Source organism: Trichomonas vaginalis, chromosome IV, assembly GCF_026262505.1.
Source record: "Trichomonas vaginalis G3 chromosome IV, whole genome shotgun sequence".
In the NCBI taxonomy this organism is placed as follows: Eukaryota; Parabasalia; order Trichomonadida; family Trichomonadidae; genus Trichomonas; species Trichomonas vaginalis.
This window is the reverse complement of record NC_067206.1, coordinates 33,438,282-33,455,431: the sequence shown is the minus strand read 5'-3', so window position 1 is coordinate 33,455,431 and position 17,150 is coordinate 33,438,282. Positions and strand designations below refer to the sequence as shown.

Sequence of the window (17,150 nt, the reverse complement as noted above, 5' to 3'; positions counted from 1 at the left end):
TAAGTAAAAAGGATTGTTGTATTTGCGTACACTTTCTTTCAGTTCTTCCATTCTATGCTGAATATTTTCATCTGATGTTGGAGTCTTTTGTATGTCGGCGAACATTTTTCGATATTCTTCTACTATGTCAGCCGAATTTTTCTTAGACTCTTGGAAAGATTCCATATTCTCCGCATACTCTTGTTGAGGGTCAAGATTTTTCGGCTGTTCCAAATCTTCATCTAGTTCTGTGAAGTTAGTTTCCAAAGGAGGGACTTGTTCGTTTCCTTCAGGCTCTTCTAGCTGTTGTTGCTGAACTATTTCTTCCATGTCTGGTTGTATCTGAACTTCTTCCTGTTGAGTTTCTTGTACCTCATCTGCTGGCATTTCATATATTCCGAGACCGTTTTTAACAAGTTCCCTATCTAAGTCATCCGGACTCATAAACCTTTCTTCTTTCGTTCCGTCTCTATTTTTTACGCGTTTCATGAAGAGAGTTGAATTATCATTTAGCTCTGACACCAAATATCTCGGAGTAAATTCAGTCATGTCATTTGGATGATATGCTATTAAATCATATCCCTTAGCGAGCTTGTATTTTCCAGGTTTGAAATTATATCCCATTTGGTGCTGAACCATAAAGCTAAATAGGTTCGGGTCAGTATTTCCTTCCTTGAACTTTCTAATAGCTTCTTTATATCTGTCACTAAAGTCAAGAGTATCTGGGTAACCATAATTTTCCTTAAGCATTTTTAAGAATTCTTGGTTTCCTTGTTCTCTACTTCTTTTATGTCCTTGCTCTGTTTGTGGTTGTTGTTGTGCAGGGTTTTGAACTGTTGGTTGCTGTGCAGTGTTTTGAACTGTTGGTTGTGGTGCAGTGTTTTGAACTGTTGGTTGTGGTGCAGTGTTTTGGTGCATGCCTGTGTCTGTGTCCATGTGACGATGTAAATGTTTTAGGTAGTCCTGGTGCAGGTGCTTCTCTTGGAGGGTTTGGTGGTATATAAGTTCCACCAGCTGGCACATATGTTCCATCTGCAGCATAATGTCCTACCTGACTTTTCGTTCTTAAGAAAGCATTTACTAGGTCTGTTTTGGTCTGTTGTAACTCTTTTTCTTGACTTTCCACAACAGTTGTTCTAACGGCGTCATAGGCACTTTGAACTGCCTGTCTCGTTGCTGCATCTGTTATTTTCGTCATATTTTGTGCTACTTCTCTTAACTCTTTGTCGAAACCTTCAGACTTCAGTTTCTTTCCAGATGAGAAGTCGTTCACTAGTTTCACCTTACTATGAAGAGCTTCGAAGGCGTTCTTAAAGTCAGCATTCATTAAAGCTTCATTTGAACTGTCTTCATCCGCTTGTATTTTTGTCCTTATTGACCCTATAAGTTGGGCTGCTTTAGCGTTGGCTTGGGCATCTAACCAGTCATTATTAGCTTTTATATATTCTGCGCTTTTCATTGCCTTTTGCATGGCTGCGTCGTTATTTTTACTTTCTTGTGCTAAGTTTTCATACTGTACGGTTTGGTTTTGCAACTGTAAAAGTTTTTCTGCCTTTACATTTGCTTCAACTTCTTTTTTATACTCATCGCTATCCATATATGTCTTCAGGGCTTTTTGTTTTATCTCTTCATCTTTCAGTACTTTATATTGAGTAGTATGGTTTTTCAAATTTATAACATCTTGTTCCATTTTTGCTACTTCTGCTGCTTTTTCTGACACTTTTTTCGCATATTCCTCTGTACTTAGTTCTTTCAGTTGTTCTTCTTTCTTCTTTTTCTCTACGTTTAACTCATTGAGTTTCTTTGTGTGTCTGTCATATTCTAGTTTCTTTTCGTTTTCACTTATTTGTTTCTGTATGTCTATGTTTGACTTTTTGACATCTGTTATTTGATTTTTGAGTGAACTCAAATTCATTTGACTTTGAGGGTTATAAGCTGTTCCGTCTGCAGCTCCACCATAGCCTGCCATTTTCGCTAAAAGTGCCGCTCTTAAACCTCCACTCTGTGCACCAATAACTCGGTTTAAAAGCATAGGGTTGCTTGACATTTGTTGCAACATAGTGGGGTCATTCATCATTTGTTGTTGCAACTGTTGTTGTGGTGTCAGTTTTACTATTGGATGTTTCAATGCTCTCTTCCTCTTACGTATATTCTTACGTAGCTTACGTGGCATTTTAAGTGAAGTTAAAAAGCGGCTTTTGACAGATGTTTATATGACACTTTTTGTTCAGCACAAAAAACTACTCGGTCAAAGTGTTGTCAGTTTTGTAAAATAACCGTCCTATCTTGTTTTAAAATGGAGAAAAGGCTTCTCAAAGTATACTTCCTTGGAACGCCCGTAACTTTTCCTGTAGCGACGATAGACACTTACTTGTCCGGACAAAGTTATACTAAACATCTTCAGGGCTAGAGGGCACGAAGTGCCTGGAGGCCCCACTACCTTTTTTTTTTTTTTTTTTGACAAAGTTATACTAAACATCTTCAGGGCTAGAGGGCACGAAGTGCCTGGAGGCCCCACTTCCTTTTTTTTTTTTTTATCCTATCTAAGCGCTCATAATTTGTGAGCGTTATTCAAAAAAAATAGATGATAATAGAATTATCGCATTTATTTCGATAGTTTATGATAAACTATAGTGAAAACAGCTAGGGAAAACATTATTATTATGCTTTTCTTCCTAGATACCCTTGTATTCCCATTCCTTATGACTAATTTGAATGTAATCAATGTTTTGTTATGTCAACTAACCACAGCTTGTAAATAATTTTTATTATATTGATATGTATGTCCATAATATAAAGAAAAATAGCAAAGTACGATTATGTCAAAAAAGATAACATGCCAGCCAGGTCTTAACACGCGAGAAAGCGTCAGACTGTTAAGAGATATCATCTTTCTCTGGATTGATGTTTTCCCATTTGTTGGAGTTAAGAAGATAACAGATCTATTAAGAGGTGAATATTAAAAAAAATCATTATAAATTTGAATAAAATAAAAATCGCCAAAATCTGTTTTTATTTTGATGGATAAGATAAAATAAAACTAGATTTTCTTATTTCTTCTTGGCGGCTCCCTTCTTAGCTGGGGCTGCTTTCTTTGCTGGCGCTGCCTTCTTAGCTGGTGCAGCTTTCTTTCCAGCAGCTCCTTTCTTCGCTGGAGCTGCCTTCTTTCCTGCTGCTCCTTTCTTTCCAGCAGCTCCTTTCTTCGCTGGAGCTGCCTTCTTTCCTGCTGCTGCGGCGCCTTTCTTCGCTGGTGCTGCTTTCTTTGCTGCCGCTCCCTTCTTTGCAGCTGCACCTTTCTTCGCTGGAGCTGCCTTCTTTCCTGCTGCTCCTTGCTTTGCAGGAGTTGCGCCTTTCTTCGCTGCGGCTCCTTTCTTTGCCGGTGTCGCTCCCTTCTTTGCAGGAGACTTCTTCGCGGCTGCTGCACCTTTCTTCGCTGGCGTCTTCGGTTCTGGTGCTGCTTCTGGCCCTGGAGCAGGTGCTGGAGCTGATGCGTTGACGTCGACACCAAATCCAACGCCAACGCCCATTCCCATACCACCATCTGGAAGAAGTGGATAAGGAGCGTTCGGATCTCCGCCCATCGGTGGGAATCCGCCATTTGGATCTCCCATTGGAGGGAATCCCATAGGCGGGAAGCCAGCATTGGCACCCATTCCAGGCATTGGAGGATATCCGGACATTCCTGGGTCCGCTGGTGCTGATTCCATCTTTTGGAAGTAATTCTGCGGGGCGTCGAGGTCCTGGCCTTCTTTCGCGAGCTGCTGCATGTCGTCGTCCGGTCGTTGGTTGAAGAACTGTGAAAGAACAACGTGTAAGTTATGAGGTAATAACAAAGGTTCTTGGTTGTTAGCGAGAGCTGCATCGTTGAATGCAAGGACAAACTGAATGAAAGAGTCTTGTTCGCTGATCTTGTTTGCGTTCTCTTTATGAGAAATGCAGTAAAGAATGTACTCGATGACTTCGCAGAAGCGCTCCTTAGAGATACCGTCGTACTCTGGGGATTCTGTAAGTTGTGCGATACTGAAGAGGAACTTGTCGAGAAGTGGATAGTCATTATGAGATAACCTGTTGTTTAAGTCTGCAAGGCTGCCTGTGAAGTCGCCGAATGAAAAGGCGACCTTGGCAATCTCGATGAAACCATCGACGGCTTCCTTGTTTGCGCATGGCTTGCCAGAGTAAAATTCGGATTGTTGGAGAATGATAAGTAAGCAGCGGAAGAGGAAGAAGCGAGAAATTGCCATTAATGCATCGTGCTTGTTGTTGAACTGGCATGTTGCATAAGCGCCAATAACTTGAGCCATATGCTTCAATTGCTTTGGAACAAGGCTGGCTGAGCAGGAAATAAGCTTGAGAGCTGTATGTAATGGAACTTCGATATCAGAAGCTGAAGCCTTAAGACCTTTTGCAAATGCTGGTTTGGAGCAAATGTAGTCAAGAAGTTTGCTTACGAACTTTTCGAAATAGATGGCACCCCAGCGCTCGACGAAGCAATCGACGAGATGGCCGAAGTTTGTCTGTTTTGTAAGGAGATCTTCTGCCTTTGAAACTCCTTCGATATCGATAGCGGCCATCTGGCAAAGGAGGAGGTTGACCTTACCTGCATGGGAGAAAACATCAAGGAGAGAGTCCATGAGCTTCTCACCACGATTCTCGGAATCTGAGTAAGGAGTAACCTTTGGATTGGTAACGCAGCGGACAATAACCATATCTGCGCATGTGTAAGCTTCGAAAAGTGCATGGTAGTATTCAGGAGGAAGTGGTGTCTGGAATGAAGAAAGATAGTATGGGAAAGGTGAGTGTTGCTTAGCGAGAGCGGCACCCCACATCTGAGCCTGGTTGATATCGACAGGAAGGAATGTCTTTACATCGTTACCGGCTTCATCAGTAATAATAACTGATTTTCCATCTTCATGGACACGTGTACGGTTAACCTTGCACTCGAATTCGAGTACGCATGTATTCTTCTTAAGGAGATAAAGCTTAAACTGCTTTGTAGTTGTAAGAAGTGCCCAATAAGCTCTTCTTGAAGGTGGAACAACGCAACGGCAAACAGCACCGAGCTGTGTATTCATCAATGTTGAACGCTTTGTCCAGACTTTTGGGAAAAGAGAGTTTGCAAGCCAATATAAGACTTTGTTGCCATCCTGTGCAGTGTTAGCAATTCTAAGGATGAGATGTAATACAGAATCGACATGTGCAACATGGCGTGGGATTGCTGGAGACCAGTTGAAGCCGATATTGAATGCTGTCTTAATTGGGATCTTCTGACGAATGAATGAGACAAAATCAATTAAGAGCTTCTTCTTTGAATTAACCAATTGGTCATAACTCTGTGAATCGACGAGTTCACAAATTTCGTTAATCGATTCAATTGGATTGGAACCTTGAAATGTTTGCAAAACTTCATAGTTATCATTCTTGGTAGCTTCAAGAACATCTTCATGAATACGGTTAGTTAAAATAACTTTTAATTTGCGGTTATCTTGTGCATAAGGAGAATCATCTGAATCAGTTTTGAAAAGATTAGAAAGATTTGGTTGGATGCGCTGCTTTGGAGGTGGCACATCAGTAGCAGCTGGGGGCTGCTCTTTATTCTCTGCCATATTAATTTTTGCTCTTTTAACGGTTATATAACGCACACATTTGAAAAAGCCAGAATTAGATATATTTATGATATATTACATTTTACCCGAAAATCGTGTTTTGAATGATTCTCGATTATAACCGCTTTTCGTAATGCAAACCACCAATACAATTTTTTTCATTTTCTTTGACATATTAAAGCCAACATTTTTATTAAAATCAAGTTGTTTATAAGAAAAAAGTGACGTCATGTAACAATTTCACATGGGATCCAAATCGTTTCAAAGTCATTTATTAGATTATTCATTACATCTTGGCCATATACAATTTCAAGGAATAATTTTCATATTTAAAGAAGACTTTTTGAAATATTTTCATTTCATACCCTCGAAAATATCTTGGTTTTATGAGTTGATATATTTTTATTCCATATGTTTGATAAGTTGTCAGTCAAATAAGCTGTGTTTTCAATGTCATAAGCCAATTATTATTCAAAATCGTTGTACCGCAATTCAGTAAGCGATCATTTGAAAAACAATCGTTAAACTCATTATTTTAAAACTAATCAGCTACTTAAAAAAGGGCTTATGACAAAATTATTTATTCTGAATATAATTTTTGAGGTAAAGAAGGAGGCAAACCATAGAAGCAAGAATGAAAATAGTTGCAAGAGGTCCAAATATCCTTTCTGCTATGAGAATTATTATAAAGAAGGATAAAATGGCAAGGAACTGGTTATTATCTATCCAGACCATCAATGGATGGTTTCTCATTTCTGGAGGTAACTCTCCAAACAAATGGCTCTTTTGTGGTGGAGGTGGAGCTGGTTTTGGAGGCTGGTATTCGACAATTTCGATTTCTTGTGTATATTTCTTTAATATTCTTGTTGCACGTTCCTTGGATATTCCACCACTTCTTGGGTCCATGATTTCTTCTATTTTTCCTTCATCTTCAGAAGCATATTCGTCTTCTTCCTCTTCTTCCTTAAGTACTTCGTTGAAATCGAGTGGTTCTGCAATGATATCGCTGAATAATTCTTCGCGGTTGAGATCGTTTGCTCTTAAAATGAAAGGATGTTTAAGTAATTGTTCTGGACCTGGTCTTTTCTCAGGATCCATTACTGTGCATTCTCTGATGAAATTAACGAATTCTTGTGTATACTTATTTCCTTTGCGGAAGCCTGGGAAGCCTTTAGTAGAAATTTCGACTAATGCTCTTGTATAAGGAAGCTCTGAGTATGGTGGTTGGCCTTCGGCAAGCTCAACAGCTGTAATACCAAGTGACCAAATATCTGCTGGATATCCGTAATGATCATCGTTCATGATTTCTGGGGCCATCCAATAAGGAGTTCCAGTAATTGTCTGTGTTCTTTGAGATGATGTGCTGCTGAATTGGCAGGAGATACCAAAGTCTGTAAGCTTGATCTGGCAGGAGCTATTAAGAAGAATATTTCCGGCTTTGACATCACGGTGAAGAACATGGAAGTTCTTGTGGAGAATAATTAAGGCTGTAATCATATCTTTCATGATAACGCTGATCTGATCTTCAGAAAATGTCATTTTCTTCGCTTTCATGATGTCATAAAGGGAACCACGATTGCAAAACTCAAGAAGAATCATCGGGGAACCTTCAAAATCAATGGAACCATAGTATTGGACAGTGTATGGTGACATGACTTTTCGAAGTAAATCAATCTCTCTTGCGAGGTGAGTTTTACTTGTACGAGTCATTTTTTCGACACTAACGGATTTTCCAGCCATGTGTATACCTGAAGGAATGTGCTCCATTTCGTATACATCGCCAAATCCGCCAGCACCGATCTTTCTGATGACTTTAAAAATGTTGCTGACATCGGTTCCATCTTCCATACTCCATTTGAAGTCTTGGCCAATGTGAGTAACATGTTGGAAATTCGTCGGATTTGAAATCTCCATGATTAGAAAGTTTTACAATCGAAAACGTGACACTATTGTTTTGATTTTATTTTATAATTATTCCGTGTAAATCTAATTCAAAAAACATGCATCTGTGATTTGTGGAAATATTAAACTGCAGTTGAACAAAAATATTCGCCATTATAAAATTAAAGTGAAGCTTCCTTTTTTTTTGACAATTGGAAAATTTTTGGGGAAAGTCATCTGAAGAAGATGACGATCTCTGGAATAAATACTTCAATAGCCAATTTGCAAGTTTAAAAACTGAATATTGCAAGAACTGTAATCTTTCACCCGGAAAAGGTCAATACTACTTAGACGAATGTAACTTTTTTCGAGATAATGACCGAGTTATTAACTTTAGTTCAATTACAAGCTCATTGTTTCTACATAATCGGTGTTCTTTTAGTCATTGCACTTCAACAGAAAAAGGAAGTTGCATTTACTACCAAATTGGCAGCAATAGTTCGATTGTTCAACGAAAATTCTGTTGTACGAAATGCCAAAGCCAGAAATATGGCCAATTTTCATCTACAAAAGTTGATAAAAATAACATAAACTTTTTTATTGAAAGTTCCGTTTGTTATGTAGGAAATGAAGATGTTGACGGAAGAGTAATTGATGCATTTGATGGAAATATCATAGTTTCATCAACAAATTTCTCATCAAATAAATCTCCAGAAGATGCTGTTGGATTTTTTTCTAAAGAGTCAGAGAATGACTTTATAACAACATTTAATTATTCAACTGTTGTTAATAATTTAGTAACAGGTCAATATGATCTTATATATTTTCGTTTTAACTCTTTGATTGATTCATGTAATATTATAAATAATACTAATAACCAATCAAGATTAGGAATTATTTTCCATTATAAAAATTCTCTTACTGTAAAAAGTTGTTCTTTTATTAACAACACTACTCCTGAAGGTACATATTTGATATATAACACTGTTGATCAATTAACAGTTGATAGTTGTTACATTGACAATTCGATTTCATCAACATTTCTTAGTAATGTAAAACCTACTAATCCAAGAAAACTATTTACTAACAATTTGATTCATTTTTCAACTGGTAATTGCCAAGCAGAATTTGCAATTATCAATAAAAGTATTTCTAAAGTTAATAAACTTTCTCTTTTTTTACAAACTTTAGTAAACATTTCTAACTCTTCATAACCCTCTTTTACCCGACATCCCCTTATTTATAAAAAGATGTACTTTACTCTGTTATATTATAGTTGATGCTCTTAAAACTCCTCATAATGATTTGCAAATTAAACTTTTAAAAACTGCTCTAAAACAATTCCCGATTTTGGCAAAAATTTATTGAATTTTGTCAAAATTATTTTGTCACTTTTCAGAAGTCTGAAAAAAAAAATAATTGAATGAAAAGAACTTTAACTACTCATATTTCTCTTCCTTATTCTGATAGAGAACTTATCGTAGAACTTACTAAGACATTTGTTGGAGATGAAGTTCTTACTTATATAAGAGATGTTTTAAAAGAGAAAATTCCAGAAAATCCAATTATCTTAGTTGTTGGTAAAGATACTAGAAATCACATTCTAATAGACAACATAAAGCTAGAAGAAAATACCAATTCATCATCAATTAAACTCACAATTATTCCAGAAATGATGAACTTATCAATTATTACTCCCGATCATAGAAAAATTACAGTCAAAGTGCCTGCAGTTCATACAGTAGGTGATTTTGTTAAAATATTATGCGAGAAATTAAATCTTTCTTCTGTTTTTGACTATGGATTATATTTTCAAGAGAATGATTCACTTCTTTCATCACTAAAAGTCAATTTACCACTATGCGAAAACCGTGCGGTGATAACCGAGCTGTATATGAAAAGAAGATGGTGGCGACAAGATTGTTACAAGAATATATCAGCCGATGAGCTTAATTTCATATACAACCAGATCCACAAAGAGTTTGTAGATATGCCAAAAGATCCTAGCTTCTGGGATTGCATTGAATTAGCTGGAATTTACTCTGTAGTTAAGTTTAACAAGGACACGACACGTTTTAAAGAGGTCCTCAAGTCAGGCAAAACACAAAAATACTATCCGAAATGCGTAGAAGGGTTTTTCAATTCAATAAAAATTCAAAAATCGTTCGAAAACCACTTAAAACAAGACATTACAACTCTCAAGCAAGAATTTGTCAAAAAATTTCTATCTTACGAGTTCGCTTTCTGCGAATTATTCCCGATTTACAAAGATAAAAAATTACGATATCTTACAGCACAAGGAGAGTATGTACTCATCATCAAAAAGGACAAGAAGACAGTTGTTGATCGATATTACCAACTCAAAGTGATCAGATGGCAGCCTATCGGTCAAAAAGAGTTACATTTAATTTATTCCGGTACAAAAGTTGAAGATATCATATTTACAACTAAAGGCAACATTGACATCATCCGATTCCTTTCCGATTACTTTGATTTCATCACTCCTATTCTTCAGGACACACATCGAAAAAGTTCACGAGAAAAACGACAGAAGAAAATTGAACTCCAAATTTCACCAAGGATGACAATTGTTAAGACAGAGATCTCTATGCCATCTATCACAAAATCAGACTCAGTTGTCTACACAAAACCTATCCCTTCTAAAATTATTTATCCGTGTATTCCAACATTACCAAAAAGTGACAATAAAATTTCAAAAAGTGACAATAAAATACCAAAAAGTGACAATAAAATTTCAAAAAGTGGCACTCAAAATACGAAACCAGAACTCAAAGAAATCAACATAGATAGTAAACCAAATGGATTTGCAAAGCAATGCATCAATTTAATCCACCAAATTGCGAAAAACCAAATCGTTCTTCCCATTCAGAAAATGATTGATTTCATTACTTCTATTTCACCACAATCAGTTAAAGAAATCAAGTTCCTTGCAGACACGGACACCACATCACCTGTTATTGCAGTTAATCTTGCAGCACGCGCAGCTGCATCAATCATCATCAATGAATGTCATGAATCGTCACTTTTTGTCAGTTTGACAAAACTTGGGGAAATTGTTATGTTGTATGCACTTGACAAATCATGGTCATTTGATTACAGTGTTAAACCTAATATCAAAAATCCAACACTCTCAGAATGTTTCGTCAATCTTTCTACAGAAGAACTTAAAGTTGAAGAGAGTCAACCACTTGTTTCATTAATTTTTTGTTCTCTTAACATTTTCTTTCATGCAACTCTTTTTTTGCTTGAAAGTGAACGTGTTCGATCTGAATTACTTTCTCCACAAAAGAATTCGTATTGCATGCCATGTTTTGATTTAATTAGTTTAGTCCATTTACTTGACATTGTTGGAGACAAAAACACCACGAAAACAGTTTCCATTCTCCAATCATTTGTTAAAACAATTCGAGATCCAAGTACTGTTTTCAAGTTATTGTCATCATACAACAGCAATCTTTTTGAGGAAGAACCACAATCCATCAACGAATACATCTACATTTTCGAGATGGGTCGTGTTATTAGTTATTGTCTCTACCAAGTTCGTGGTGGCTTTAGTGTTTCACATTTGTACGGTGTTTCTGTTTGCACATTGTTGTGTAGTAATTCATCAGACACAAAGACAAAGAAACTGTGTTACGAATATTTCAAGAACTCAGTTAATAAAGTTAACTATTTCTGCATGAACAACATCTCATTCACATCATGTGTTGATTGCAATGAGTCTATGTTCCATTCATTTGTTTACGAGTTGAGTCACTACCATCAGTCTGTTTCAGATATTGAGAAACTTATGAAAGTCACTAATTCTATCTCAGAGTCCGATCGATACAAGATCTTCTCTGACTTGGTTGATGTTATCCACGAATCTATGAAACATAACGAACGAGATAAAGCAGTTGAAACCGCTAAACGATTAGCATTCTTATCTATGTCCTTCAACTTATTATCTCTCAAGAACTACTCAATTAAGATGCTTGATGCAGTTCACAAGTGGTCACATGAAGAAATTTCAGTTGAAGAAGCAATCAAATTAGTTGATTATTGATTATTAACTTTTTTTATATATTTAATAAATTGTTTGTTTGTATTTTTTATATGATTTAATTATAATTCATAAGTATTATTTATGTTGATTAAGTATTAACAATATTGCAGTCTTAAGAGTCAGATGTTCAACGTTTAATAGTCTTTCAGCAACATCTACTCAAATGAATGCTCTCATATATTCAGCACAAGCAATAATTTATCATTGTTATATCAAGAATACAGTCGAAATTCCTATAATCAGTTCTTATTCTATTCAACTTGTTTCTAATAATATTGCCTCATCAAAAGGATCGTTAACTAGTCCTAATTCTGATTATTTCAAAATCAACATCATTTACAATAATACATTTGTAATTTTGATAGTTCCTTTAGCATTTGGGATTCAGATTGTATTGATAAAGAAAACTAATGATTTGTCATAAACTAATTTTAGAACTTTGATGTATAATAAAATTATTCGGAAAAATATCATCTAATGGGCGTATTAATAGATTATTATTTTGGTGTAGTCGAGTAAACAATTAAATAAAAGGGAATTATGGACAGTTACTAATATTTAGTAAAGTTTGTAAAAAAAGAGAAAGTTTATTAACTTCAGAAATTCTTTTATTGATAATTGCAAATTCTGCTTGGCAAATATCAGTTGAAAAATGAATCAATTTGTTAGTAAATAGTTCTCTTGGATGATTAAGTTCTGTATTTCTAAAAAATGTTGTTGAAATCGAATTGTCAATGTAACAACTATCAACTGTTAATTGATCTAGAGCGTTATATATCAAACATGTACCTTCAGGAGCAGTGTTGTTAATAAAAGAACAACTTTTTACGGTAAGAGAATTATCTTGATGGTAAATAATTCCAGTTACTGAATGTGTACTAGTATTATTTAAAATATTACATGAATCAATCAAAGAATTATAATTGAATGCTATAAGCTCAAGATCACCTGTTCCTAAATTATTAACAACAGTTGAATAATTAAATGTCGTTATAAAGTCATTCTCTGACTCTTTAGAAAAACATCCAACAGCATCTTCTGGAGATTTATTTGATGAGAAATTTGTTGATGAAACTATGATATTACCATCAAATGCATCAATTACTCTTCCGTCAACATCTTCATTTCCTACATAACAAACGGAACTTTCAATAAAAAAGTTTATGTTATTTTTATCAACTTTTGTAGATGAAAATTGGCCATATTTCTGGCTTTGGCATTTCGTACAACAGAATTTTCGTTGAACAATCGAACTATTGCTGCCAATTTGGTAGTAAATGCAACTTCCTTTTTCTGTTGAAGTGCAATCACTAAAGGAACACCGATTATGTAGGAATAATGAACTTGTAATGGGGCTAAAGTTGATAACTCGGTCATTATCTCGAAAAAAGTTACATTCGTCTAAGTAGTATTGACCTTTTCCTGCTGTTAGATCACAGTTTATGCATGATTTGGTTTCATTTCCTGTGAATTGACTATGAAAATAGTTGGGCCATTGAAAGTCATCTTCTTCAGATGACTTTCGAACAAATTCATACAATATGACAAAGCAATATATTTAATTAAATTGGTGATGATGAATAAAATATATTTTAAAAATAAAAATATTCACTTTTGATAATCTTAGACGATCAACCTCACACTTTTGCATTTGTCAACATAAAAGTTTGACCGATCACCTATATTTTCATCAATTGTCAATTTTAAAGTCCAACATTCTTCATTTTCATCTTTTTTTCAGTCCTATTTTTTATTCAATGGTCGACTTAAAGATGAAAAGTCTTCATTCCTTAATTTACTGTCTCCAGTATGCCTACATAATGAGAACGCAAGATATCTTTTTATTATTACTTCATAAATATGGTAATTGAATAATAATTTCATATTAACCTGTGCATTGGCATCAGCATATTGCGAAATATGGAAAGAAGGTGAATAAACAAAACATGTCTCAATATCATTAGTTTGATCCAAATATACCAAAAATGATATTGAATATTAATCTGTTTAGAATAAATTGATTTCAATATTGAATACATTCCTCAATAATAAACCAAAACTAGGTTATGCGAAATAGTTGCATATCTCATGCATTCTTCAAACGCTCATTTAAGATCTCTAGATTTCCATCAAACTCCGTCAAAACTTCGAGGAAAAAAAATCTTTAGAATATTAATCTTCAATATCATTTTTGGTATATTTGGATCAAACTAATGAATTTGAGGCATGCTTTGTTTATTCACCTTCTTTCCATATTTTCATGAATATGTTAGTAAGATATATGCATAAGCAGGTATTTCTTCCAAGCATGACTGTAATAATGATGCTGTTGTAAGATGGCAATTATATATATATAAAGTTGCCTCAAAATCTCGATTGAAAGGCATTGAATTTAGTTTTGAGAAGACTTTTTTACATTTTGCGAATTATTAATCAGTATATCATTATGATCATATTGTATTAAGTTATCAATTCTCTTAAATTTTGAAAGCTTAAGAAATTTAAAAGCACAAACAAATATATATTATTAAAATCATTGTATTGATCAATTTAAAAAATTTTGAAATTTTGAATTCGAATTTAAATGTAAGCTTTAATAGTTGTAACAGAATAGAAAGCATCACAGATGTCAATTTAGATTAATGAAAAGTTGAAATTTTTCCAATAAAATTTTATTAATGAAAAAAGATTCATGAAATACAATAATAGTAATATAGATATTTTATACAACATGTTATATAAGAGATCACTATAAATAGAATAGCTTTAAACAAAATAATCAAATCAAAATTTGTATTTGTAAACAGCAAGAGTGTTATATGCTAATATTATGTGTAACTACTCATTGGATAATGAATGCAATATAATACATTGATTTGTTGGCTAAAGAAAAAAAATTATATCCTTCAATTTGGACAATCCGAAATTTTTCTCATTTTTTTGAATTGCATATATATGAATTTGCAATTGAGTGATATCAGCGAGAAACTTATATGCACGTTTAACTTTATCAGATTTCAAATGAAAACATGGATTTCATTGATTGTTTTTCAATACGAGCTCAACAAAAATGATACAAAGATGAATAAATAGTAGTGCCCCTAAAAACAAGGTAAAAAACAAAAAATTAGCAACAATATACTTAATTTCGGCCAATATGGTGAAAAGTGAATATGTCAAAAGCATTTACTCCATCATCTTGTTATCTGTACCTCACGACAGACGAATATAAAGAGATATCAATTTCCAAAAGTTTACCAAAAAGAGATTAGGCCTAATTTTTACGGCCAATCTTTATTATTTGTTACACAGATGCTAGATCCACTACTCCCCAAAACAATTCATTTTTTGAATGGCCCTGTTTTTTAGGCCTTTATTTTATGAAAAATGCCAATATTATACGAATCTTAATATATTTATTTTTTTGTTCTCAATAAAGGTATTCAAAAGTCAATATAAACCATTCAAAATTGAGAGGAAACTCATTGAGAGGCTCGGAATTCGAGTAGTGAGGAAGGGTAAATTTTGAGAGCCAAAATTTCAAATCCCCTCAATATTTCAAAGCCCTTCTACTTAGATTTTTTGACTACCTTATATATATATATATATTAGTTATTAAAATAAAGATATATTATAAATTTTCTTCATTGGTTCTTTGGAAGAAATTTGTATTGAAAACTACTATTCATTGGTTCTTTTTGTCAAGATCCGTAGCAATTTCTGATTCTTTCTGCATCGTTAGGGAACCTTTCAATAATACTTTGGATCTGTGACTTATCATAGCAATTAGCTGGCTGACATTGTTCTTCAAACTCAAGCAAAGCATTTAAAATATTTTGTTTTTCTTCATTTGAAATTTTATCAGATGCAAAAGCAGCTCTCGCCCAATGGAAAACAGTTGGATAGTATCCTGTGATTTTCCTCACTTCCAGATTGTAGTAGAATGCTAAGTCTGGTCTTTCTTCGCTTCCAATTAGCATAATAGAATAGTCTTTGATTTGACTGATTCTCTCGAAAAATTCGGAAAACTTTTGTGGAATTTTTCCATAAATTGTTAAGGGTGCCGGAAAGTGAGGTGACGCGATTTCGAGTATTGCTTATAACTTCATTTGTAGTAAAGATATTAATGATATTGAAACATATATTAGTAGTGTATATACTAAGGTTTTTATTTCTATGATATTGAGGTCTTGGATACTTCCAGTATGAAGAAAACTGTTTCGCAATTTTCGAACTTGCAGACCTATCTAGTCCCTGGTTATTCCATGGCAGGGGCTGATACTGCAGGAATGATATCTAGGTACAAGATACTAGATATTTTATAGAAAACATTTGGCACTTGTTAAAAAGTGTCGAGATGCAATAAGTGGGAAACTTCAAAACTAAAACAGGTTACACTACCATCTCACTGGATTCTACTAATTACTATTAGAGAACAAACCTTATGGTAGCTGTTTCCAGCCGAAATGACCACATTCAAAGTTTAATTAGATTTGTATCTAGTCCTCCAATAATGTGTTTAAGCCAGTGAGATACATTAAACACAAAATTTCAATAGTTATACTAAAAGTTTTACAGAACAAATTTTATTTTTAATTCTCATATATGGAGATAAAAGCACTTTTTCCCTTCCAAATTTTAAAAATTTTGTATGATTTTTGTATGTTTTCGATAACCTTATAATCATAAACATCGTTTTCACTTAGTTTGAATATGATACTATGATACATCATCACTTAATGTTTATACTCATATAAACAAAACAAAATAAAAATGATTTTATTGGTTTGAAAAGTGTTGTTTTTATAATAGCTATCACTTCACTTTCCGGCACCCTTAACAAAGATGAAAATAATCCATTATATTCAAGGAAAAACTCGCCTTCTTGCAAACTTTCCACTGTTTGAAGGATTAATTTGGCAAATTCTACCAAAAACTCTTCGTCATCCGTTAGTTTAACAATAGAACTTGGGAGGATTGTATTTGGTTTTTCAAGTCTTTGTTTGATTAAAATATAGCAACAATTCAAAATTTCCGGAGTAATTTGATTGAATGCTTGAATGATAATATTAAATGTAAATAGACAGTCATCTTCATAATCTTCAATATACAAAGAAGTTATTTCTAATGCCTTTTGAGTAAATTCTTCAAAATCATTTCCGAGAATTTTACCTAACATAGCCAAGATTCCGAGCAACCTACTGATATATAATTGAACTTCACTAGAATTAGTCAATGTTTCAATCAAAGAAATAATTTCAGGGAAAATTGCTTCGCATATACTTTGTTCGAGACGAAATGCATTTGCTAGCATTAGATCAAGAATGAATAGATTGAAATCTGGTGTGTTTTCGTCATTATTAAAGCAATTCATCAAGTATTCCCAAATTATTGAGTGTAGTTCTTGATTTTGAAGACAGAATAAGTCATTAATTGCTGATTCAGCTATTGCCTGATTGTTTTGATTGTCAGAAAGTAACATTTGCAAAATAAAATTAACAAATTCTTCAGTTGGCTGCAACAAACTGCTTCCAATACATTTGCTTTCCATAACTATAAATATCTCATCTAATTTTTCATTCTCCCCCAATGGAATTTTCTCGAGAACTTGTTCACAATTT

The 17,150-nt window shown here is 34.0% G+C and overlaps 5 protein-coding genes across 5 annotated transcripts, besides 2 other annotated features; 1 reads left to right on the top strand and 4 right to left on the bottom strand.

Moving 5' to 3' along the window:
* Nucleotides 1–766: 766 nt before the first annotated feature.
* TVAGG3_0214690 (kinase-related family) lies at nucleotides 767–2,886 on the bottom strand (the record flags this gene model as incomplete). The annotated part of the gene is made up of 1 exon (XM_001317272.1): nucleotides 767–2,152. The coding sequence occupies one exon, from the start codon at nucleotides 2,150–2,152 to the stop codon at nucleotides 767–769; it is 1,386 nt and encodes a 461-aa protein (XP_001317307.1).
* A 92-nt stretch (nucleotides 2,887–2,978) lies between these two features.
* Nucleotides 2,979–5,582, bottom strand: TVAGG3_0214680 (GTPase activation domain, GAP family; the record flags this gene model as incomplete). The annotated part of the gene is made up of 1 exon (XM_001317273.2): nucleotides 3,030–5,582. The coding sequence occupies one exon, from the start codon at nucleotides 5,580–5,582 to the stop codon at nucleotides 3,030–3,032; it is 2,553 nt and encodes an 850-aa protein (XP_001317308.1).
* Nucleotides 5,583–6,143: 561 nt separating this feature from the next.
* TVAGG3_0214670 (hippo signaling) lies at nucleotides 6,144–8,677 on the bottom strand (the record flags this gene model as incomplete). The annotated part of the gene is made up of 1 exon (XM_001317274.1): nucleotides 6,159–7,496. One exon carries the CDS (start codon nucleotides 7,494–7,496, stop codon nucleotides 6,159–6,161), a length of 1,338 nt encoding a protein of 445 aa, XP_001317309.1.
* Nucleotides 8,678–8,871: 194 nt separating this feature from the next.
* Nucleotides 8,872–11,600, top strand: TVAGG3_0214660 (uncharacterized protein; the record flags this gene model as incomplete). The annotated part of the gene is made up of 1 exon (XM_001317275.1): nucleotides 8,887–11,529. The coding sequence occupies one exon, from the start codon at nucleotides 8,887–8,889 to the stop codon at nucleotides 11,527–11,529; it is 2,643 nt and encodes an 880-aa protein (XP_001317310.1).
* Nucleotides 11,601–15,230: 3,630 nt separating this feature from the next.
* TVAGG3_0214650 (uncharacterized protein) lies at nucleotides 15,231–15,509 on the bottom strand (the record flags this gene model as incomplete). The annotated part of the gene is made up of 1 exon (XM_001317276.1): nucleotides 15,231–15,509. One exon carries the CDS (start codon nucleotides 15,507–15,509, stop codon nucleotides 15,231–15,233), a length of 279 nt encoding a protein of 92 aa, XP_001317311.1.
* A 79-nt stretch (nucleotides 15,510–15,588) lies between these two features.
* Nucleotides 15,589–16,365: a mobile genetic element.
* Nucleotides 16,345–16,365: a terminal%2Cinverted (terminal inverted repeat of tvBac_61I transposon ID:TVAGG3_0214640).
* Nucleotides 16,366–17,150: the final 785 nt, after the last annotated feature.